At 44.7% G+C, this 24,518-nt stretch overlaps 1 protein-coding gene across 2 annotated transcripts in view; it reads right to left on the reverse strand.

The window, feature by feature from the left end:
• Positions 1 to 24,518, reverse strand: part of PCDH15 (protocadherin related 15) — a 2,659,104-nt gene that overhangs the window by 341,250 nt on the left and 2,293,336 nt on the right. For both annotated transcript variants that reach the window (XM_073548247.1, XM_073548246.1), the window contains exon 27: positions 23,807 to 23,934. In XM_073548247.1, coding sequence (XP_073404348.1) covers positions 23,807 to 23,934 — 128 coding nt within the window. The remainder of the gene's footprint in view (positions 1 to 23,806; positions 23,935 to 24,518) is intronic.

The following is a 24,518-nucleotide window of genomic DNA, read 5'->3' on the forward strand; positions in this document are numbered from 1 at the left end:
GTACAATGATACCCCATATGTGGGAGAAAACTACTGCATGGGCACACGACGGGTCTCGGAAGGGAAGTAGTGATGTTTTGGAATGCAGACTTTGATGGAATGGTCTGCGGGTGTCATGTTGCCTTTGGAGAGCCCCTGATGTACCTAAACAGTGGAAACCCCCCACAAATGACACCATTTTGGAAACTAGACCCCCTAAGGAACTTATATAAATGTGTGGTGAGCACTTTGAACCCCCAAGGACTTCACAGAAGTTTATAACGCCCGGGCATGAAAATAAAAAAATCATATTTTTTTTTTACCACAAAAATGATATTTTTGCCCCCAATTTTTTATTTTCCTAAGGGCAACAGGATAAATAGGACCCCAAAAGTTGTTTTGCAATTTGTCCTGAGTAGGCTGATACCCCATATGTGGGGTAAAACACTGTTTGGGCGCATGGCAGAGCTTGGAAGGGAGGAGCACCATTTGACTTTTTCAACACAGAATTGGCTGGAATTGAGATCAGACGCCATGTTGCATTTGGAGAGCACCTGATATGCCCAAACAGTGGAAACCCCCCAATTATAACTCCAACCCTAAACCCAACACATCCCTAACCCTAATCTCAGCCCTAACCCTAGCCCTAACCCTAACCCTAGCCCTAATGGGAAAATGGAAATAAATACATTTTTTTAATTTTATTATTTTTCCTTAACTAAGGGTGTGATGACGGGGGGTTTGATTTACTATTTATGGCGGTTTTTATTTTTGGCAGCTGTAACACGCTAAAAGACGCTTTTTATTGTAAAAATATTTTTTGCATAACCACATATTTAGAGCTATAATTTTTCCGTATTTTGACCCACTGAGTCTTGTGAGGTGTTATTTTTTGCGGGATGAGTTGACGTTTTTATTGGTATCATGTTTGGGCACGTGACATTTTTTGATCGCTTTTTATTCTGATTTTTGGGACGCAGAATGAGCAAAAACCAGAGTTTCTGGAATTTCTTTTGGGGGGTGCGTTTATACCGTTCCGCCTGACGTAAAATTGATAAAGCGGTTTTATTCTTCGGGTCAGTACGGTTACAGCGATACCTCATTTATGTCATTTTTTATGTTTTGGTGCTTTTATGCAATGAAAACAATTTTATATAAAAAATAATAATTTTTGCATCACTTTATTCTGTGAGCTATAACTTTTATATTTTTTCTCTGATAATGCTGTGTAGTGGCTCGTTTTTTGTGGGACAAGATGACGTTTTCAGCAGTACCATGGATATTTATATGCGTCTTTTTGATCACGCGTTATTGCACTTTTTTTCGGCGGTATGATAATAAATCATTATTTTTTGCTTCGTTTTTTATTTTTATTTTTTAAGGGGTTTGCTAAAGGTGTTAACTAATGGGACTGCTTTATAGGGCAGGTCATTTCGGACGTGGCAATACCAAATATGTGTACTTTTATTGTTTTGTTTTTTTATTTCCAAAAAATGAATTTATTAGGGAATTTTTTTTTTTTTTTAATTTATTTAGCGATTTTTAAAAAATTATTTTTACACCTTTTTTTTAACTTTATTAGGTTGTCCCAGGGGGGACATCACTGTCCTGTGACAGATCGCGGATCTGTCACATCACAGATCACTGTGACAGATCAGCAATCTGTCACAGGCAGTGCACAAGGCTTCCTCATGCCTGTGCTTTGCATGCACTTAGGAAGCCAGCTCCCTGCAGGCCCCCGAAGGTCCCTGTCGCCATCTTGGATCCAGGGACCTGCAGGGAAAGAGCCCCCCGCAGCAGCGCTGCACATTGTGCTGCTGTGGGGTACTCAGGGAAGCATGGAGGGAGCCCCCTCCCTGCCGATGCTTCCCTTTAACCCCAGGTACACCGCGATCATGTTTGATCGTGGTGTGCAAGGGGTTAACGTGTCGGGGGTGGTCCGTGACCGCCCCTGACACATAGTGCCGGGTGTCAGCTGTGATAATCAGCTGACAACCGGCCACGATTGCGCTAGACGTACTATCCCTAAACATCTCATATGCATTAAATGAGCAATAATTAATGTGGCTAAACTCAGAAAGGCAAACTCTTTCTTTTAAGTAAAGGCTTTGTTAGCTCTTGTAATTTTTTTCATAGATACCACTTATTTTGATTGAAAATATCATGTCTCCAGTAGGCTGATATCAGTGGGAAAAAAAAGATCTGTGTAACATTGCTACTTGAACCTTCTCAAGCAATCTCGGCTTTTGTCACTAGGCACCCGTACTCACTATTAGAGTTGAGCGAAACAGGTCGAAAAATTTCAAAAGTCGCTGACTTTTGTCAAAGTCGGGTTTCATGAAACGAAACCCGACCCTAGAATGAGGTCGGCCACGAGGTCGGCGACTTACGCGCCAAAGTCGCGTTTCAAAAGTTTGTTTTGCGCTCTTTTACAGCCAATCAGGATCCACGGACACTGTGGGCAACGTGATGACATAGGCAGGGGTCACCACCATCTTTCAGAAGGGTATGCAAGTGATTGGCTTGCTTTGGTGGGCGTCACAGGGGGTATAAAAGGGCGTGCACGCCGACCGCCATCTTACTTCTGCCGATATCAGTATAGGGAGAGGTTGCTGCTGATTCTGTAGGGAGAGCGTTAGGCAGGGAAGAAGACAAAAAAACTGCTTCTGCTGCTAGCGATTTGGCCTGCACAACACACAAGTCACTGTGTGTGAAGTGCAAGGGGAGGATATATTGTGGTGTATCAGTGGTGTTGGTTGTTGGGCTGCCTTTTAAGGCTTCCTGACAGGCTGGCATTGCTGTTTACCCACTGCTCCGCAAACTGCTTTTTTAAAAGCAATCCAATCTCCCTTATCCTGTAGTCACTTTGGTCACAGCTGTGCCATCGAGCCTGTCACATAGCGCTCAGATATTCATTGGGCCTCACACAATCCACAAGTGTCCAGTGTCCAAAAGTGTGTGCAGAGATTCAAAATCTCCCTTATCCTCTCGTCACTTTGGTCACAGCTGTGCCATCGAGCCTGTCACATAGCGCTCAGATATTCATTGGGCCTCACACAATCCACAAGTGTCCAGTGTCCAAAAGTGTGTGCAGAGATTCAAAATCTCCCTTATCCTCTCGTCACTTTGGTCACAGCTGTGCCATCAAGCCTGTCACATAGCGCTCAGATATTCATTGGGCCTCACACAATCCACAAGTGTCCAGTGTCCAAAAGTGTGCGCAGAGATTCAAAATCTCCCTTATCCTCTCGTCACTTTGGTCACAGCTGTGCCATCGAGCCTGTCACATAGCGCTCAGATATTCATTGGGCCTCACACAATCCACAAGTGTCCAGTGTCCAAAAGTGTGCGCAGAGATTCAAAATCTCCCTTATCCTCTCGTCACTTTGGTCACAGCTGTGCCATCGAGCCTATCACATAGTGCTCAGATATTCATTGGGCCTCACACAATCCACAAGTGTCCAGTGTCCAAAAGTGTGCGCAGAGATTCAAAATCTCCCTTATCCTCTCGTCACTTTGGTCACAGCTGTGCCATCGAGCCTGTCACATAGCGCTCAGATATTCATTGGGCCTCACACAATCCACAAGTGTCCAGTGTCCAAAAGTGTGTGCAGAGATTCAAAATCTCCCTTATCCTTTCGTCACTTTGGTCACAGCTGTGCCATCGAGCCTGTCACATAGCGCTCAGATATTCATTGGGCCTCACACAATCCACAAGTGTCCAGTGTCCAAAAGTGTGTGCAGAGATTCAAAATCTCCCTTATCCTCTCGTCACTTTGGTCACAGCTGTGCCATCGAGCCTGTCACATAGCGCTCAGATATTCATTGGGCCTCACACAATCCACAAGTGTCCAGTGTCCAAAAGTGTGCGCAGAGATTCAAAATCTCCCTTATCCTCTCGTCACTTTGGTCACAGCTGTGCCATCGAGCCTGTCACATAGCGCTCAGATATTCATTGGGCCTCACACAATCCACAAGTGTCCAGTGTCGAAAAGTGTGCGCAGAGATTCAAAATCTCCCTTATCCTCTCGTCACTTTGGTCACAGCTGTGCCATCGAGCCTGTCACATAGCGCTCAGATATTCAATGGGCCTCACACAATCCACAAGTGTCCAGTGTCCAAAAGTGTGTGCAGAGATTCAAAATCTCCCTTATCCTTTCGTCACTTTGGTCACAGCTGTGCCATCGAGCCTGTCACATAGCGCTCAGATATTCATTGGACCTCACACAATCCACAAGTGTCCAGTGTCCAAAAGTGTGTGCAGAGATTCAAAATCTCCCTTATCCTCTCGTCACTTTGGTCACAGCTGTGCCATCGAGCCTGTCACATAGCGCTCAGATATTCATTGGGCCTCACACAATCCAAAAGTGTCCAGTGTCCACAAGTGTCTGCAGAAATTCAAAATCTCCCCTGTCCTATAGACACCTTGTACCTTGTTTTACATTACTATATAGTTTGTTGGATTTTGTCTACATTTCTACCAAAAATGAGGAAGGCTGGTGGAAGAGGCCGTGGAATTGGCTGGGGTTGGCAGCTGGTAATGATGGTGTTGGTGGTGGATCTGATGGTAGTGGCAAGAGCAAAATAGGACCGAATGCAGGAGGTGTTGAGCCTGCGTCATCGTCTGGCTACATAAGGCCTCGAACGCTTAGTTTTCTAGGAGTTGGCAAACCGCTTTTAAAGCCAGAGCATCAGGAAAAAGTTTTGTCTTACATTGCTGACTCAGCCTCCAGCTCTATCGCCTCCTCTTCTTCAGTTGTAAAAAGTAAAAGCACTGAGTCGTCATTGGAGGCTCATGTTCATGAACCACAAATTTCCTTGTGTCCTTCACCCCAACCAAGATTGAAGGATGACGCAGGCCATACTACTGATTACTCCATGGAGCTGTTTTCACATACCATGCCTGGATTATCAAGTCAAATGGTGAATTACCCAGGCCAAGATGAATCTGACATGGAGTGCACTGATGCACAGCCGCTGATGGATGATTCTGCTGGTACATTCACTCAGGGCACTACATTGTCCTCGCAGTGTACAGAGCCAGATTCTGACCCTGATGAGACTCAGGTGCCCCTTCCCGCACACTATACCACCATACACGGTGACACAGAGGAAGGTGCACATGACATAGAAGAGGAGGTGATGGATGACCCAGTTGTTGACCCAGATTGGCATCCATTGGGGGAAGAGGGTGCTGCTTCCAATAGCTCAGATGAGGAGCATCCACAGCAGACATCGACATCGCAACAGCTGTTATCTGGCAGGCCCGTAGCACTCCAAAGACAGGTTCCAAACATCAAAAGAGTTGCTGGACAGCTTGTCCAGAGGGTCAAAAGATCACAGCGTGCTAGGCCGCAAAATGTCTGCCAAAGTAGGAAGAGTGCAGTGTGGCACTTTTTTGAACAAAATCCTCATGATCAGGCCAAGGTTATCTGTAAGAAGTGCGCAAAGACCTTTAGCCGAGGGAAAAATCTGAAAAATTTGAATACCAGTTGCATGCTTAGACATTTAACCAGCATGCACTTGCAAGCGTGGACACAACACCAAACCTCAAGTGCCACATGTGCAACTGATCACAACGAAGGTAGTCAGCAACGCTACATTGTTTCCCCCACTGTAAGCCCACCGGTTAGCACAGCAGCAAATGTTGAGGTGTCGTTGCAAGGCCACAGCAGTCAGGGAATCCAACTGTTATATCAACGAAAGACTGATTCTAGGCCATCAGAAAGAACACCAACTCCATCACCATCATCAACCCTCTCTCAGTCCGCCCTGTCCACCGCTACTTCCACCATATGCAGCTCTCAAGTCCAGCTCACCCTCCCAGACACTATGAGTAGGTCAAGAAAGTACTCAGTCTCTCATCCGCGTACATTGGGTTTGAACGCCCACATTGCTAAACTAATCTCGTTTGAGATGATGCCCTTTCGGTTGGTGGAAAGCGCAGCTTTCCGCGAACTCATGGCCTATGCAGTACCACGCTATGACCTACCCAGTTGCCACTTCTTCTCTCGCAAAGCCATCCCAGCCCTACACCATCATGTGAAAGACCGCATTGTCCATGCACTCAAGCAGTCAGTGAGCGGAAAGGTGCACCTCACAACTGATGCATGGTCCAGTCGGCATGGCCAGGGCCGTTACGTGTCCATCACTGCGCACTGGGTTAATGTGGTGGATGCAGGGTCCACAGGGGACAGTGGTGGTGGGACAGTGCTGCCTAGCCCACGGTATAGGAAACAGTTGGCTGTAGGCGTTCGACCCTCCTCCTCCTCCAGAAGCGAAAGCTCGTCCTCAGAGCACAGTCGTACGAGCACTCCATCTGCAGCTGCCACTGTTGCACACGATGTGTCCCCCTATCGAGCAGCTAGTGGAAAGCGTCAGCAGGCTGTGTTGCAGATGATGTGTTTGGGCAACAGACACACCGCCGAGGTGCTGGCCGAGTACTTGAAGCGACAAACTGAGTCATGGCTGGGCAGTGTACATCTTGAGGCAGGCAAGGTAGTTAGTGATAACGGCCGTAATTTTGTGGCAGCCATAGCCCGTTCGTATGCAGAAGCTGCAGCGATTGCTCCACCTTCCCAACCACCGCCTTATTATCGACATTGCAACAAGGTGGAACTCCACCCTGCACATGGTGGAGCGGCTGTGCGAGCAGAGGCAGGTCATAATGCATTTGTGGGAGGATACACGGCCAGGCACTTTGAGAGCAGACATGGAGTTGACAGGTGTGCAGTGGTCGAAGCTGAAAGACCTCTGTAAAGTCCTTCAGTGTTTTGAGGAATGCACACGGCTGGTAAGCGCAGACGACGCCATCCTAAGCATGAGCATCCCACTTATGCGTCTGCTCATGCAAACTTTGACGCACCTTAAGGAGCAGGCGTCTGCAGCCAATGTTGATGAGGAGGAAGAGGAGGAGGGAATCCTTGATGACATTCAGCCATTGTCTGCTCAGGGACCTCTCCTGGACGAGGTGGAGGAAGAAGAGGAGGAGGAGGATGATGATGGGGATGATTACTTAGGGGAGGAGGATGCATCTCGTGGGGCAAGTGAAAATGTTGGCGTGGCAAGGTCTGGTACAGGGTTTGTGCGTGACTGGAGGGATGTGGATTTGCCAGAAAGTGCTCCTCCACCCAGCACTCGCAGTGCATCATTGACACCGGGAACATTGGCCCACATGTCAGATTATGCCTTGCAGATCCTAAAAAGGGACCCCCGCATTGCCAAAATGATGAACGATGACGACTACTGGTTGGCCAGCATCCTGGTTCCACGCTATAAAGGCAAATTACAAAACATCATGCCACAGGAGAACCTTTACCTAATATTGGCTAATAAACAAGCAACTCTGGTACATCGGTTGCTTGAGGCATTCCCAGCACACAGCAGCGGTGATGGTTCTCACACGAGCCGTACGGGCCGGGGGCAGCTTGGCAGAGGTGTTCGTGGTGCACACAGCAGAAGTGGCGTTGGAGACAGGGGTTTCATGAGAATGTTGTGGACTGGTTTTTCAAATACCGCTCACACAACTGGTAATACTGCATCGATGGAAAGTGACAGGAGACAGCAGTTGTCAACTATGATAACAAACTACTTTTCCTCCCATATCGATGTTCTCCCACACAGGTCATTCCCCTTTGACTATTGGGCCGCTAAACTGGACACCTGGCCTGAATTGGCCCAATATGCCTTACAGGAGCTCGCTTGCCCAGCTGCAAGTGTGCTATCGGAAAGAGTCTTCAGTGCAGCTGGATCAATCCTGACAGAAAAAAGGACCCGTCTGTCAACCCAAAATGTGGATGATCTAACCTTCATTAAAATGAACCATGCATGGGTTTCCAAGGATTTTGTCCCACCTTCCCCTGATGACACATAGGGTGACAGAAAAATGGCTTGCTTTGGTCCACCTCTTCCTGGGACTTCACCTATTTCGCCTTTTGCATCAGCTGAATGTCCAACATCAACATATGCCACTTTCTAAAACTCCCTAACTGTGCTGCCTCCCCCCCCATGGCTGGGGTCACCACCTAGCGAACGACACCGTGCAAGTGCCGTTGCCCTGGACAGGTGGGTAGGCTGACTCTTGGGCGCGGGCACTGGCACAGGGTCCCTCATAGTGCAATCAAGTGTCTCTGACGGTGGTGGTGCACACCCACCGTCAGACACACCGCTGTACTATGAGGGGCCCAGTGCCAGTACCGACGCCCACGAATGGGCCCCCCTTGCTTGGGCAGGGCCCCAGCATTTGCAATCTTTACCTCTCCCTGCTCCTCCGCTGTGTAATCTGGGCCGTCAAATCCATACTGTGCCTGACACCGTCTGAGCCTGCCTCCTGAGACATATATTTTGAATGTGTACGCTATCCATACATGTTATCCGGGGAAACGGTACCCTTTCTAACCTTTGTGCATTCACGTGCAATCCATACTGGGCCTAACACCGTCTGAGCCTGCCTCCTGAGACATATATTTTGAATGTGTACGCTATCCATACATGTTATCTGGGGATACGGTACCCTTTCTAACCTTTGTGCAATCACGTGCAATCCATACTGGGCCTAACACCGTCTGAGCCTGCCTCCTGATGTATAGACATATATTTTGAATGTGTACGCTATCCATACATGTTATCTGGGGATACGGTACCCTTTCTCACCTTTGTGCAATCACGTGTAATCCATACTGGGCGTGAGAACGGCTGGCGAGCTGTTAAGCAAGCTACAGCACCTGTGGTTTGCACACGTAAGTTTTTAATTTTTTCAGGAATGACGGTTAGGCCTAATTCCGGAACTGCAGTTGACCTGCACTTACTGGGAAATCATCGTTCGCGGGTAATAATTGTAATCAGTGATCCCCATCACTAACGTTGTTCAGCGGGTTATCTGCACCCGTAAGCGACAAACGCTGGCCTTTTCAGTGTAGCGCACATGCAGCCACGGACATTTAAGGGCATGACACACCAGTTATTGGCCAATCTCATGTGCCAGAGCCTCACGTGTCCCTCTAGTAAGCCGGACTCGGACCGCGGGGCATGACGGAGTCTCGTTCGTTAACGGAATTAAGCTTGCAATGTGTGCATCTGTTCTGTAGCTGTCATGGTTGAGGTTTCCCAGGTGGAGTCGAATTTAACCGTAGGCTCCACTCCTGGTGGTGCCCTTCTGGACATTCCTTTAAGGTTCAGCTTTGCAACCATACTGCCCACGTAAAACAAACACTTTGCCTTCATGAACGCTGTTTGGAGGGTCATGACTCGTGGGAATAACGCCGCCCAATCAGTTAACCTGCTAGAGAGATCCTTCGTTGCTCCCAAGCATGACATCACACTCCCTAGGAAGAAGGTAATGCCACTGTGGCGACCGTACTCCTGGGGGCGACACAAGTGCACTGATGCCCAGCCACTGCTCGATGAATCTGCTGGGACATTGACCCAGACCACTACATTCCCCTCGCATGCTACACGACCTGAATCTGACCCTGATGAAACTCAGGTTACCCTTCCCATATACAGTTCCATCTTACACGGTGACAAAGAGGAAGCTGCAGATGAAAGTGCAGGTTCGGCCACCCGCCATCAGACACACCACCGTACTATCATGGGCCCTGTGCCAGTGCCGTCGCCAACGAGTGGGCCCCCCCTGCTTGCCCAGGATCACAGCACTTGCAAAGTTGAAATACTGTGCAGTGAGATGGAAGATGGGGACGACGAGGAATCCAGAGAAGTACAGGGATTCCCTAGCGAGGAGACTTATTTGATTGTTTTCAATGTTGGGACAGCAATTTTTGGGGAGTACTATACTCTGGAGAATGATAGATGGGGCCCACCATACACTGGAACATTCCAACGGTGGACATCAGACACTGGTGCAGCATTTACAGGGCCCATTATACACTAGAGCATTAGAAATGGGGCCCATTATGTTTGGAGCATTATTTGGGCCCATAAGACAGTGGAGCTTCATCCATGGGGACCAACATATACTGTAGCATTATGTGGAGCTCATCATATACTGTTTCAAAAACATTATATGGGACCAATGATTCTGTATGGAGAAATAGATGGGCCTCGTCATGAGATGTAAAAAGTGAGGTATTTTTCATTGTACTATACCGCTATTTCTCTGCCGTATCGGAGCATGATGAGTTGTGGTATGTGTTAAAGGGGCGCTCTTTCGCCCAGGGCACATGAAAACCTGCAGCCAGCCCTCCCCCCCACAACTTTAGCCAAATAACCCCCATTTTTCAGTGCGTAACTTGTATTATGAAGTTAATTAAGGTTGACAAGCTTAAGTAAGAAGAATTGATGCTTTTGACATTCAAATGGGCACTGTAGGTGTGTTTCCTGTCCTCCTCTCACTGCCGACTTTTATTCCCCATTGACTTACATTGGGTTTCGTGTTTCGGGACGACCCCGATTTTTCCCTATAATCGGACGATCTTGCTCGACCTGACTTTTAGAAAAGTCGGGTTTCACGAAACGAAACGCGACCCTAAAAAACCAAAAGTCGCTCAACTCTACTCACTATGCTCCGAAGACAGCATTGGTGATGGAGGAGTTGTCATAGCAAGTATCTACGGGCAGCACATATGATATCAAGAGAGGGATGACACTGTGGCTGGAACTTGTTGGCAAAATTAGTGTGTTTGCTGTACAGCAGCTCATCAAGAGTAACTGTATTTGCTGGCATGCTTGTGATCACAATCAGTTTTGGCCAAGTTTTAATTTTTGAATAGAATGCCTCACATTTGACTGTAAAATATTTTGGTGCATGGGAGGAGTTCATGTTTGACTCCATGACTGCAAAGGTACACAAATCTTTTGGCTGCAAACAAACTCAAATCATCACCCCTTTGATTTTCACCAAACACGGTGTTAGGGTTGTGGATCGCACTAAATATAAAATATAAGTAAGTGCGATCGCAACCCATGGTCCACCATGCATAGATGGTAAACTGCTGCTCGGTAATGGCGGAGTACTAACTGGACACCGGCAGGTTAACCACTGACCCGGTGTGCACAGGACTGAACTCTGTTACCTCACAGAGCCGATGGAACAAATGCCAGAGTCTGTTTATCTTTACAGGAGTTGGCAGGGGAGCGCTAGTGTAGAGACACAGGACTCTGCCCCAAGGACACAGGGTTAGAGTCCCTCTAGCCCCACTAGCTTTCAGCACCGTGACTGCAGTGCCTTGACAGATGCTTAACCCCTTCCTGACATCCGACGTACTATCCCGTCCACGGTACCCGGGCCCGTATGACCGTGGACGGGATAGTACGTCTACCGCTATCAGCGGCGCCCACGTGGTGAGCGCCGCTGATCGTGGCCGGGTGTCAGCTGATTATCACAGCTGACACCCGGCACTATGTGTCAGGGGCGGTCACGGACCGCCCCCGACACGTTAACCCCTTGCACACCGCGATCAAACATGATCGCGGTGTACCGGGAGTTAAAGGGAAGCATCGGCAGGGAGGGGGCTCCCTCCGTGCTTCCCTGAGCCCCCCACGGCAGCGCTGCTGCGGGGGGCTCCTATCCTCCAGGCCCCCGAATCCAAGATGGCGACGGGGGCCTTCGGGGACCTGAGGAAGCTGGCTTCCTCAGTGCCTGCAAAGCGCAGGCAAGAGGAAGTCTGCTTCAATGCCTGTGACAGATTGCTGATCTGTCACAGTGATCTGTGATGTGACAGATCAGCGATCTGTCACAGGACAGTGATGTCCCACCTGGGACTATGTAATAAAGTAAAAAAAAAATAAAAAAAAAATGTAAAAATAAATTTAAAAAAATCGCCAAATAAATTAGTAAAAAAAAAAAAAAATATTCCCCAATAAATTCATTTTTTGAAAATAATAAAAAAAAAACCCAATAAAAGTACACATATTAGGTATCGCCGCGTCCGTAATGACCCGCCCTATAAAACTGTCCCATTAGTTAACCCTTTTAGCGAACCCCTTAAAAAATAAAAATAAAAAACGAAGCAAAAAATAATGATTTATTATCATACCGCCAAACAAAAAGTGTAATAACGCGCGATCAAAAAGACACATATAAATATCCATGGTACCACTGAAAACGTCATCTTGTCCCGCAAAAAACGAGCCACCACACAGCATCATCAGCGAAAAAATAAAAAAGTTATAGCTCACAGAATAAAGCGATGCAAAAATAATTATTTTTTATATAAAATAGTTTTCATTGCAGAAAACCGACAAAAACATAAAAAAAGACCTAAATGAGGTATCGCTGTAACCGTACTGACCCGAAGAATAAAACCGCCTTATCAATTTTACCGCACGCTGAACGGTGTAAACGCACCCCCCCAAAAGAAATTCATGAAACGCTGGTTTTTGTTCATTCTGCGTCCCAAAAATAGGAATAAAAAGTGATCAAAAAATGTCACGTGCCCGAAAATGGTACCAATAAAAACGTCAACTCGTCCCGCAAAAAATAAGACCTCACATGACTCAGTGGGTCAAAACACGGAAAAATTATAGCTCTCAAAATGTGGTGATGCAAAAACTATTTTTACAATAAAAAGCGTCTTTTAGCGTGTGACAGCCACCAAAAATAAAAACCGCCATAAATAGTAAATCAACCCCCCGTTATCACCCCCTTAGTTAGGGAAAAATAATAAAACTAAAAAAAAGTATTTATCTCCATTTTCCCGTTAGGGTAAGGCTGTGTGCACACGCTGCGGATTAGGTGCGGATTCATCCGCGCGGATTTTGTAAAATCCGCAGGTGAAACCGCAGGTCAAAAGACCTGCGGTTTTACCTGCAGATTGCTCTGCGGTTTTGTCCTGCGGTTTTTCATCTCCTCAATAGAGGAGATGGCAAACCGCAGGAGAATCCGCAGAAAGAATTGACATGTCAATTCTTTCTGCGGATTGAAAACCGCAGATAATCCGCGCGGAAAATTCCGCACCGTCTGCACTGCGGTTTTTGATTCCCACAGGGAATCATGGTACTGGGGTCCGCAGCAGCCAAAACCGCTGCAGAACCGCAGCAAAATCCGCAGCGTGTGCACACAGCCTTAGGGTTAGGGTTAGGGCTAGGGTTAGGGCTAGGGTTAGGGCTAGGGCTAGGGCTAGGGCTAGGGTTAGGGCTCAGATTAGGGTTAGGGGTGTGTTGGGGTTAGGGTTGGAGTTATAATTGGGGGTTTCCACTGTTTGGGCACATCAGGGGCTCTCCAAATGCAACATGGCGTCTGATCTCAATTCCAGCCAATTCTGAGTTGAAAAAGTCAAATGGTGCTCCTTCCCTTCCAAGCTCTGCCATGCGCCCAAACAGTGTTTTACCCCCACATGTAGGGTATCAGCCTACTCAGGACAAATTGCAAAACAATTTTTGGGGTCCAATTTCTCCTGTTACCCTTAGGAAAATAAAAAATTGGGGGCAAAAATATCATTTTTGTGGAAAAAAATTATTTTTTTATTTTCACGTCCGAGTGTTATAAACTTCTGTGAAGCACTTGGGGGTTCAAAGTGCTCATCACACATCTAGATAAGTTCCGTGGGGGGTCTAGTGTCCAAAATGGGGTCACTTGTGGGGAGTTTCAATAGTTTAGGTACATCAGGGGCTCTCCAAACGCACATGACACCCGCAGACCATTCCATCAAAGTCTGCATTCCAAAACGTCACTGCTTCCCTTCCGAGCCCCGACGTGTGTCCATACAGTAGTTTTCTCCCACATATGGGGTGTCAGCGTACTCAGGCCAAATTGGACAACAACTTTTGGGGTCCAATTTCTCCTGTTACCCTTGGGAAAATGAAAAAATTGCGGACTAATTGATCATGTTTCTGGAAAAAATACGATTTTTTTATTTTCATGCCCTGGCATTATAAACTTCTGTGAAGACCTTGGGGGTTCAAAGTGCTCACCTCACATCTAGATAAGTTCCTTAGTGGGTCTAGTTTTCAAAATGGGGTCATTTGTGGGGGGGTTTCCACTGTTTAGGTACATTAGGGGCTCTCCAAAGGCAACATGACACCCGCAGACCATTCCATCAAAGTCTGCATACCAAAACGTCACTACTTCCCTTCCGAGCCCCGACGTGTGCCCATACAGTAGTTTTCACCCACATATGGGGTATCAGCATACTCAGGACAAATTGGACAACAACTTTTGGGGTTCAATTTCTCCTGGTACCCTTGGGAAAATAAAAAAATGGTGACTAAAAGATCATGTTTGTGGAAAAAATACGAATTTTTTATTTTCTCGCCCGAGCGTTATAAACTTCTGTGAAGCACTGGGGGGGTCAAAGTGCTCACCACACATCTAGATAAGTTCCTTTGGGGGTCTAGTTTACAAAATGGTGTCATTTGTGGGGGGTTTCCACTGTTTAGGTACATTAGGGGCTCTCCAAAGGCAACATGACACCCGCAGACCATTCCATCAAAGTCTGCATTCCAAAACGTCACTACTTCCCTTCCGAGCCCCGACGTGTGCCCATACAGTAGTTTTCTCCCACATATGGGGTATCAGCATACTCAGGACAAATTAGACAACAACTTTTGGGGTCCAATTTCTCCTGGTACCCTTGGGAAAATAAAAAAATGGTGACTAAAAGATCATGTTTGTGGAAAAAATACGAATTATTTATTTTCACGCCCGGGCATTATAAACTTCTGTGAAGCACTGGGGGGGTCAAAGTGCTCACCACACATCTAGATAAGTTCCTTAGGGGGTCTAGTTTCCAAAATGGTGTCATTTGTGGGGGGTTTCCACTGTTTTGGTACATCAGGAGTTTTCCAAACGCGACATGGTGTCCGATCTCAATTCCAGCCAAAAACGTCAAATGGCGCTGCTTCCCTTCCGAGCTCTGCCATGCGCCCAAATAGTGGTTTACCCCCACATGTGGGGTATCAGCGTACTCAGAACAAATTGCACAATAACTTTTACGGTCTTGTTACCCTTGGAAAAATAAGAATTGAGGGTGAAAAGATCATTTTTGTGGAAAAAATATGATTTTTTAACTGTATGGCTTTATGTTATAAATAGTGTTGAGCATTCCGATACCGCAAGTATCGGGTATCGGCCGATACTTGCTGTATCGGAATTCTGATACCGACTTCCGATATTTTTTCAATATCGGAATTCGGCATCGGAATCGTAAGTTCAAAGTTGATTGACAGACTGACGTCATCATGATGCGCGATGTGTGCGCATCATGATGCGCCGTCATTTCGGGCCTGCCGGGGGGCTGTGTGGACTGCCCGGGGTCTGTACCGGCCTGCCGGGGGGCTGTGCCGGCCTGCCGGTGGTCTGTGCACCCTGTGGGGGTCTGTACCGGCCTGCCGGGGGGCTGTGCCGGCCTGCCGGTGGTCTGTGCACCCTGTGGGGGTCTGTACCGGCCTGCCGGGGGGCTGTGCCGGCCTGCCGGTGGTCTGTGCACCCTGTGGGGGTCTGTACCGGCCTGCCGGGGGGCTGTGCCGGCCTGCCGGGGGGCTGTGCTGATGTCCGGGGGTCTGTGCAAGCATCGTCCGATGGGACTACAAGTCCCATCGGGCGATGCCTGCTACCATGACAGTGATTGACACATTAGCCAATGATGGGACAGTAGTAGTCCCATCATCCGGCTAATGTGTTAAATGTTAAAAAAAAAAAAAAAAAAAAATACTACATGCATACTACATACATACTACATGCTACATACATACTACATATATATTACATACATACTACATACATGCTACATACATACTGAATGCTACATACATACTACATACATACTACATACATACTACATGCATGCTACATACATACTACATGCATGCTACATACATACTACATGCATGCTACATGCATGCTACATACATACTACATGCATGCTACATACATACTACATACTACATACATACCACATACATAATACATACATACTACATACTACATATATACTACATGCATGCTACATACATACTACATGCTACATACATACCACATACATACTACATACATGCTACATACTACATACATACTACATGCATGCTACATACATACTACATACATACTACATGCATGCTACATACATACTACATGCATGCTACATACATACTACATGCTACATACATACCACATACATACTACATGCTACATACATACTACATATATACTACATGCATGCTACATACATACTACATGCTACATACATACCACATACATACTACATACATGCTACATACATACTACATATATACTACATGCATGCTACATACATACTACATGCTACATACATACCACATACATACTACATGCATGCTACATACATACTACATATATACTACATGCATGCTACATACATACTGCATGCTACATACATACTACATACATACTACATGCTACATACATACCACATATATACTACATACATACAATACATTCATACAATACATACATAGACATACAGTACATATAACATAGAGTAACATACTTACCAATACTTGTCACATTGTTCCCCGAAGCCATTGTCTTTTCCGGAATAAATATTAACATAACAAACCACAAAAATACTCACCCACGATCCGAAGCAGTCCACGAGTGTGTCCCACGACGATCTTGGGTAGAGAACTGCAGCATCAGATGATGCTGCCGTTCTCTATGGGCTGCAGGAATCCAATGACGGAAGGTAGGTATCCTTCCGCACTGTATTCCTCCGCCACTTAAAAAAAAAAAAGTCCCTATTCTCACTTTATGCCATTGCTGCGTGGGAAATTCCCACACAGCAATGGCATAAAGTGAGACTAGGGACTTTTTTTTTTTTTAAGTGGCGGAGGAATACAGTGCGGAAGGATACCTACCTTCCGTCATTGGATTCCTGCAGCCCGTAGAGAACGGCAGCATCAGCTGATGCTGCCGTTCTCTACCCAAGATCGTCGTGGGACACACTCTTGGACTGCTTCGGATCGTGGGTGAGTATTTTTGTGGTTTGTTATGTTAATATTTATTCCGGAAAAGACAATGGCTTCGGGGAACAATGTGACAAGTATTGGTAAGTATGTTACTCTATGTTATATGTACTGTATGTCTATGTATGTATTGTATGAATGTATTGTATGTAGTATGTATGTAGTATATATGTGGTATGTATGTAGCATGTAGTATGTATGTAGTATGTATGTAGCATGCAGTATGTATGTAGCATGCATGTAGTATGTATGTAGCATGCATGTAGTATATATGTAGTATGTATGTAGCATGCATGTAGTATGTATGTGGTATGTATGTAGCATGTAGTATGTATGTAGCATGCATGTAGTATATATGTGTTATGTATGTAGCATGTAGCATGCATGTAGCATGCATGTAGTATGTATGTAGTATGTATGTAGTATATATGTGGTATGTATGTTGCATGTAGTATTTATGTATGTAGCATGTAGTATGTATGTAGCATGCAGTATGTATGTAGCATGCATGTAGTATATATGTAGTATGTATGTAGTATATATGTAGTATGTATGTTGCATGTAGTATTTATGTAGTATGAATGTAGCATGTATGTAGTATGTAGTATGAATGTAGCATGTATGTAGTATGCATGTTGTATGTATGTAGCATGTAATTTTTTTTTTTTTTTTTACATTTAACACATTAGCCGGATGATGGGACTACTACTGTCCCATCATTGGCTAATGTGTCAATCACTGTCATGGTAGCAGGCATCGCCCGATGGGACTTGTAGTCCCATCGGACGATGCCTGCACAGACCCCCGAAGCCTGCACAGCCCCCCGGCAGGCCGGCACAGCCCCCCGGCAGGCCGGCACAGCCCCCCGGAGCCTGCACAGACCACCGGCAGGCCGGCACAGCCCCCCGGCAGGCCGGCACAGCCCCCCGGAGCCTGCACAGCCCCCCGGCAGGCCGGCACAGCCCACCGGAGCCTGCACAGCCCCCCGGCAGGCCGGCACAGCCCCCCGGCAGGCCGGCACAGACCACCGGAGCCTGCACAGACCCCCTGGCAGGCCGGCACAGCCCCCCGAAAGGCCCGTACAGACCCCAGAGAGGCTGTACAAGGGCAGGAAAGGGTTTTTCTTATTCCGATACCGGAAGTCCCATAGACTTGAATGGGACTTCCGGTATCAGAATCGGCGATACCGATACTTTTTTTAAAGATCGGCCGATACCAGCCGATACGATACTTTGAAGTATCGGACGGTATCGCTCAACTCTAGTTATAAACTTCTGTGAAGCCCATGGGGGTTCAAAGTTCTCACCACACATCTAGATAAGTTCCTTAGGGGGTCTAGTTTCCAAAATGGTGTCATTTGTGGGGGATTTCCACTGTTTTGGTACATCAGGGGTTTTCCAAATGCGACATGGTGTCCGATCTCAATTCCAGCCAAAAACGTCAAATGGCGCTGCTTCCCTTCCGAGCTCTGCCATGCGCCCAAATAGTGGTTTACCCCCACATGTGGGGTATCAGCGTACTCAGGACAAATTGCACAATAACTTTTAGGGTCCTGTTACCCTTGGAAAAATAAGAATTGAGGGTGAAAACATCATTTTTGTGGAAAAAATATGATTTTTTAATTGTATGGCTGTATGTTATAAACTTCTGTGAAGCCCATGGGGGTTCAAAGTTCTCACCACACATGTAGATAAGTTCCTTAGGGGGTCTAGTTTCCAAAATGGTGTCATTTGTGGGGGATTTCCACTGTTTTGGTACATCAGGGGTTTTCCAAACGCGACATGGTGTCCGATCTCAATTCCAGCCAAAAACGTCAAATGGCATTGCTTCCCTTCCGAGCTCTGCCATGCGCCCAAATAGTGGTTTACCCCCACATGTGGGGTATCAGCGTACTCAGGACAAATTGCACAATAACTTTTAGGGTCCTGTTACCCTTGGAAAAATAAGAATTGAGGGTGAAAAGATCATTTTTGTGGAAAAAATATGATTTTTTAATTGTATGGCTGTATGTTATAAACTTCTGTGAAGCCCATGGGGGTTCAAAGTTCTCACCACACATCTAGATAAGTTCCTTAGGGGGTCTAGTTTCCAAAATGGTGTCATTTGTGGGGGGTTTCCACTGTTTTGGTACATCAGGGGTTTTCCAAACGCGACATGGTGTCCGATCTCAATTCCAGCCAAAAACGTCAAATGGCATTGCTTCCCTTCCGAGCTCTGCCATGCGCCCAAATAGTGGTTTACCCCCACATGTGGGGTATCAGCGTACTCAGGACAAATTGCACAATAACTTTTAGGGTCCTGTTACCCTTGGGAAAATAAAAATTGGGGTGAAAATATCATTTTTGTGGAAAAAATATGATTTTTTAATTGTACCGCTGTACGTTATAAACTTCTGTAAAGCCTTTGTGGGTTCAAAGTTCTCACCACATATCTAGATAAGTTCCTTGGGGGGTCTAGTTTCCAAAATGGGGTCACTTGTAGGGGGTTTCCACTGTTTAGGTACATCAGGGACTCTCCAAACGTGACATGGCGTCCGATCTGAATTCCAGCCAATTTTGTATTGAAAAAGTCAAACGGCGCTCCTTCCATTCTGAGCTCTGCCATGCGGGCTAAAAATAATATGGTGTTGTAAAAATGAGAAATCGCTGGTCAACTTTTAACCCTTATAACTTCCTAACAAAAAAAAATTTTGGTTCCAAAATTGTGCTGATGTAAAGTAAACATGTGGGAAATGTTACTTATCAAGTTTTTTGTGTGCCGTATCTCTGTGATTTAAGGGCATAAAAATTCAAAGTTGGAAAATTGCGAAATTTTCAAAATTTTTGCCAAATTTCCATTTTTTTCACAAATAAACGCAAGTTATTTGAATGAAATTTTACCACTAACATGAAGTACAATATGTCACGAGAAAACATTGTCAGAATCACTGGGATCAATGGAAGTGTTCCAGAGTTATGACCTCATAAAGGTACAGTGATCAGAATTGTAAAAATTGGCCCGGTCATGAACGTGCAAACCACCCTTGGGGGTGAAGGGGTTAAAGAATGTTGGGCCCTGTTAACAGTCACAGGATGCAGCTGATAGTTGCTTACCGCACTAAGTGCGTACAGCGCAGCTCAGGCGGACAACACTAACCAGCCTAAGCTTAGGACTGGAAAGCACATAAGATGTGCATGGCGCCGCTCTAACGGATACTGCTGTACATGCAATAGTGTAGTGCCTTAGGTGGAGTGGCACACTATGGCGCTAGCATGTGTGAGGAGCTTGGAGCACTGCAGTGCTAAGCAGTGCCACAACTCTGTGCTGACTCTGACTCTAAAACCCTATCTCATGCACAACCAAGGGAGGGAGTCATAATGAGTCAGTCACCTGTCACAAGCATCCATCATCACACACACACTTAGCCATATTAGTCTATATTAGCGCATGGCCTAGAGGCCATGCGAGCCTTTTATAGCAGCGTCCGGGACCTTTCCGAAGGTCCAATCCAAACTCCTTGATGACCTGAGCATGTGACCTCTGACCTTTAATGAAAGGTCGTCCCATGGGCATGCTCAGTAGGCTGCAAAAAGGACTTAGCCTCCGGAGCTGCTCGCTGTTGACTAGTGCGGATTGCTTAGGCTGAACTAGAGTTGGCAGCAGCAACCAACCCGACAGCACTAGCCTGAGCAAGACGTCGGGATTGACGCCTTTGCTGAGCAGCCTCATCTGCGGTCGGGAATGAATGGGAGACCGCAGAAGGCAAGGCTCGGGATTCCTCCTGTGCAGAGGCAGCATATTTATTTTGGTCTCCTCTGTAGTGAAGAGTGCAAGTGCTCATTGCTCGAGTTTGCCTAGGATGCTCGGGTATGCACCAAGTATAGCAAGTGCTCCAGTGACGTGTTCAAGTCCCCACAGTCACATGTTTTTTTGCTGTTAGACAGCCACAAAACATGCGGGGATTGCCCATGTTTGTCAAACAATCTAACAGGCACAAAAAGGACATGTCACTCGAGCACTTGAGTTACTTTTTGCAAACCCGAGAACCCTAGGCAAACTCAAGTAACGAGCACTTTTGCTCATCACTGATTATGTTCTGATATGTAAAACAATAGAATTTAAAGAGTGTGTACTTAGTTATTTTCTCATGACAGTATGTTACATTTTAAATGCTATCTGTGAAGGAAAAGTTTCCTTTAATGCTTTGTTGTTACTGTAACACTATAATGAAGTATTATGCACGGAAAAGATAATTAAAGTTAAATCAAATGTAAATAAATTAAATTTAAAATGAGTTGAATTACAAATAGTTCACATGAAGCTATTAATATTTTTTGGTGTCCCTAGAAATCTTGTTAATCTATCAGAAAACCCATTTACACATAATTATTTTTAGAAGGATTTATTTTCTTAGAAGAGCTATGATGTTATAAATGAAGTGAGCAGATCTACTGGCATTACATACAGTATAATGTGCACATGTTCATCTCCTCAATCACATATATTATGTGTCCTTGAGTAGGTAATGGGTCATTTAGTGATGCTGTACACAAATATTTCTTCTGCTGATATAAGAGACAAAAAGTCCAGAAGTCTATCTCTAATATGTAATTGTTAAGTAGAGAAAAGTAAAAAAAGAAAAACAATCTCAGTCATAAACTGTAAGGGTCCTCATCACATAACAGAATGTGCATGGTTTTTAAGCAATTTGTACTTTTGATAATTTATTTTATTATTGAACTACAGAACTCAATGTCAATTCAAAAAGTTAATAAACCTGAAACATGAATATTTAAGAAAGTAAAAGTGAGGTTTTGTCTTTCCTGGGAAAATATCATGTCTTCAGAATTATTGGGCAACTATTAATGTGCAAAATTATCATGTAACTAAATGAAAAATGTAAATTATCCATTGCTATTGTTACTTTTCATCCACTAAATTAAGAATAATAATTAAAGTTGAGCAGATCAATCTGTGGATGATCGTCATTGAGTCAAATTTCCTGAAACTAATGTGAATTCAAACATTTTAGGCTGTGTTCACATGTTGCGTTTTTTTGTCTTTTTTTTTCGCGTTTTTACCAAATAAAATGCTTAACAAAACGCTTAAAAGAAGCTTCTCATACATTTTAATGAATTCCTCTTTTTCTGTGCATATTGATGCGTTTTTTTCCGCGAAAAAAACACATCGTGGAAAAAAACACAGCATGCTCATTAATTCCGTGGAAAATTCCGCATTTCTAGCTATTTTCTATGTGACTGGGACCGCTCCGGAAAAAAGCACATGAAAAACGGGCGTTTTTTGCGGAAAACTTGCAGAAAAAAACGCACGTTTTCTGGGAAGGAGTCAGGTTTTCATGCAGAAATTTTCTGCATTTCTGGTTGGCAAAAAAACTTTGTCCTTTACTATTTCACACTCTGCTGAAGCAATAGAGAGCAGGCAAATGTCTTTTTGTGCAGCCGCATGGCCCTCTATCAAAAGCCCTGCAGCTTCAACATTTTACGAATTTTACAAATGATCATACCTTGTTCAATGGTTGCCAGTGCCTAGGACATCACAGATCAGCATTTTTTAGTTGAGCACAGTTTGTACAGGAGAGTCATTTTCCAACTTCAGAGTAACTGGGCAGCTTACACTCCTGTAGAGTGTAAGCTCTTATGGACAGTGGGGTAAACTCTCTTTTATAGAGTGTAAGCTCTTATGGTCAGCAGGGCCCTCTCGTTCTCTCTTCTCTTCGCAATGTGTATTTTACGAGGAATTAAATGTTTTCCTATCTTAAGATTTACTTGAATTTATTTGCTGCAAATCTAATTTTTGGGGAAAATTAGTACAAAGTTGGCTAATTTACATTTCAAAAGATTTGCTTATCTCTAATAACAACCAACCAGCTCAAAATTTACAAATATAAATTTCTGAAATGTAAAAAGTATGTTAGTGACCAATAATGCCCCCCCTTCTTTTCAATAACATTCATAAGCCGTCTGTCCATAAAGTCTGTCAATTTCTTAATCTGTTAATGATCAACTTTTTGGGCAGCACCAACCACAGCCTCCCAGACACCGTTCAAAAAGGTAGACTGCTTTCCATCACTGTGAATCTCCAATCTGAGAAGGGCCCACAAGTTTTTAATAGGGTTATGGTCAGGTGGGTAAGGGGCCATTCCATCATTCTTTCATTATAAAGGCCTTTACTGGCTAGCCATGAAGTCAAGTACTTCACTGCATGCGATGGCGCCTTGCCTGAATGATACAGACTTTTCCTTATATTTTGAACATTGCAGCCAATCATAGACTTTGAAGGCTATGCTTGTAGACTCTGTTCAAAACTGTTGAACACGTATCTCTGAAAGATTTTCACTATAGAATAGTGATCTATGCCCGGCAGGACCACCTGCCACACAACCTCTGTCAATAAATCATTTTTTGGGAATGAAAAAATGAGTGTGATGGTGACCTTCAAACTTAAGTGCAGTTTTTTTCCCAATGAAATACAAGGCATCCTATTAAGGCAAGACTTAATTAAACATTCTGACCAACACACATCTGTTGTTCTAAACTATTCATTCATTTATTATTCTGAGTTACCACAAAACAATTGACACACACACACACACAAACAAAGATGGACATAATTGTTCTATTCATTGCTCTTCCGTAGTTCTTTCTCACCAATGTGTATTAGAAATAATAACACAGCAGATACTAAGTTACACTGCATCTACCCACATAACTTGTGAAGCTTAAAACCTTTGTATTCACTGCATCCGGTGCTTTATGTATTTCTTTTAAAATCAATACCTATTGTCTATTTCATGAAGCAAAGTCATTTAAAAACATCAAGCTGTGGTCTTTAATATATTCCATGCTGAGAAAATAACTATTTCTTTATATAAAGATTTAAATTGTTCTATCACATCTAACAATGGAGATTTTTCCTCATTCTCAGCCCTTACCTTGACTTTAAGCACTGATGCAAACATTCTAGCATCTTCCGACACTCCTCCCAGATAGAGCTTTTTTGAAAATTGTGGAGCGTGATCATTTTCATCTCGAACTTCAATGTACACCATAGCTGTATTACCTGTAGTGACAAGAAATTAGATCATGTTTAACAGAAAGAAGAAATCTAAATGGTTATGAAAAGTGAATGTTTGTTAAAAGAAAAATCACACTAAGAAAATTTCAAATCTACCAAGGTGCAGAATTATTTTAACTCTATAACGACCGCCAATACGCCTCTTAATGGCGGCAGTTAAGGGTACTTATTCCTCAGCGCCACTTTTTAAGTGTAAGTGTATAGCACACCCAATGTCGGAATTTCTCCGGGGTCTCGGCTACTGGGGGTAGCTGAGCCCCCGGAGAACTTAATTTGGGTAGGTTTTTAATGAATAACATTGATGGCATAAAAAAAAGTAAGATTTCTCATTTATTTCTCTCTCCTCTGATGTGACCTAGCACACTCAATTAACCAAGCTCTGGCATCACACTCTGGTTCCACCCCTGTCCGCTTAAGCTTTATCCATTTTGGCAGAGCGGGGCAAAATTTGTTGAAAACCCTAAACAATGCAAAGTACTACATCTGGGTAATAAAAATGAAAAAAGTATATACAGAATGGGAGGAATAGGGCTAAGCAACAGCACATGTGAAAAAGACTTGGGTATACT

Source organism: Dendrobates tinctorius, unplaced genomic scaffold (assembly GCF_039654945.1).
Source record: "Dendrobates tinctorius isolate UK_male_01 unplaced genomic scaffold, ASM3965494v1 ptg000156l, whole genome shotgun sequence".
NCBI lineage: Eukaryota > Metazoa > Chordata > Amphibia > Anura > Dendrobatidae > Dendrobates > Dendrobates tinctorius.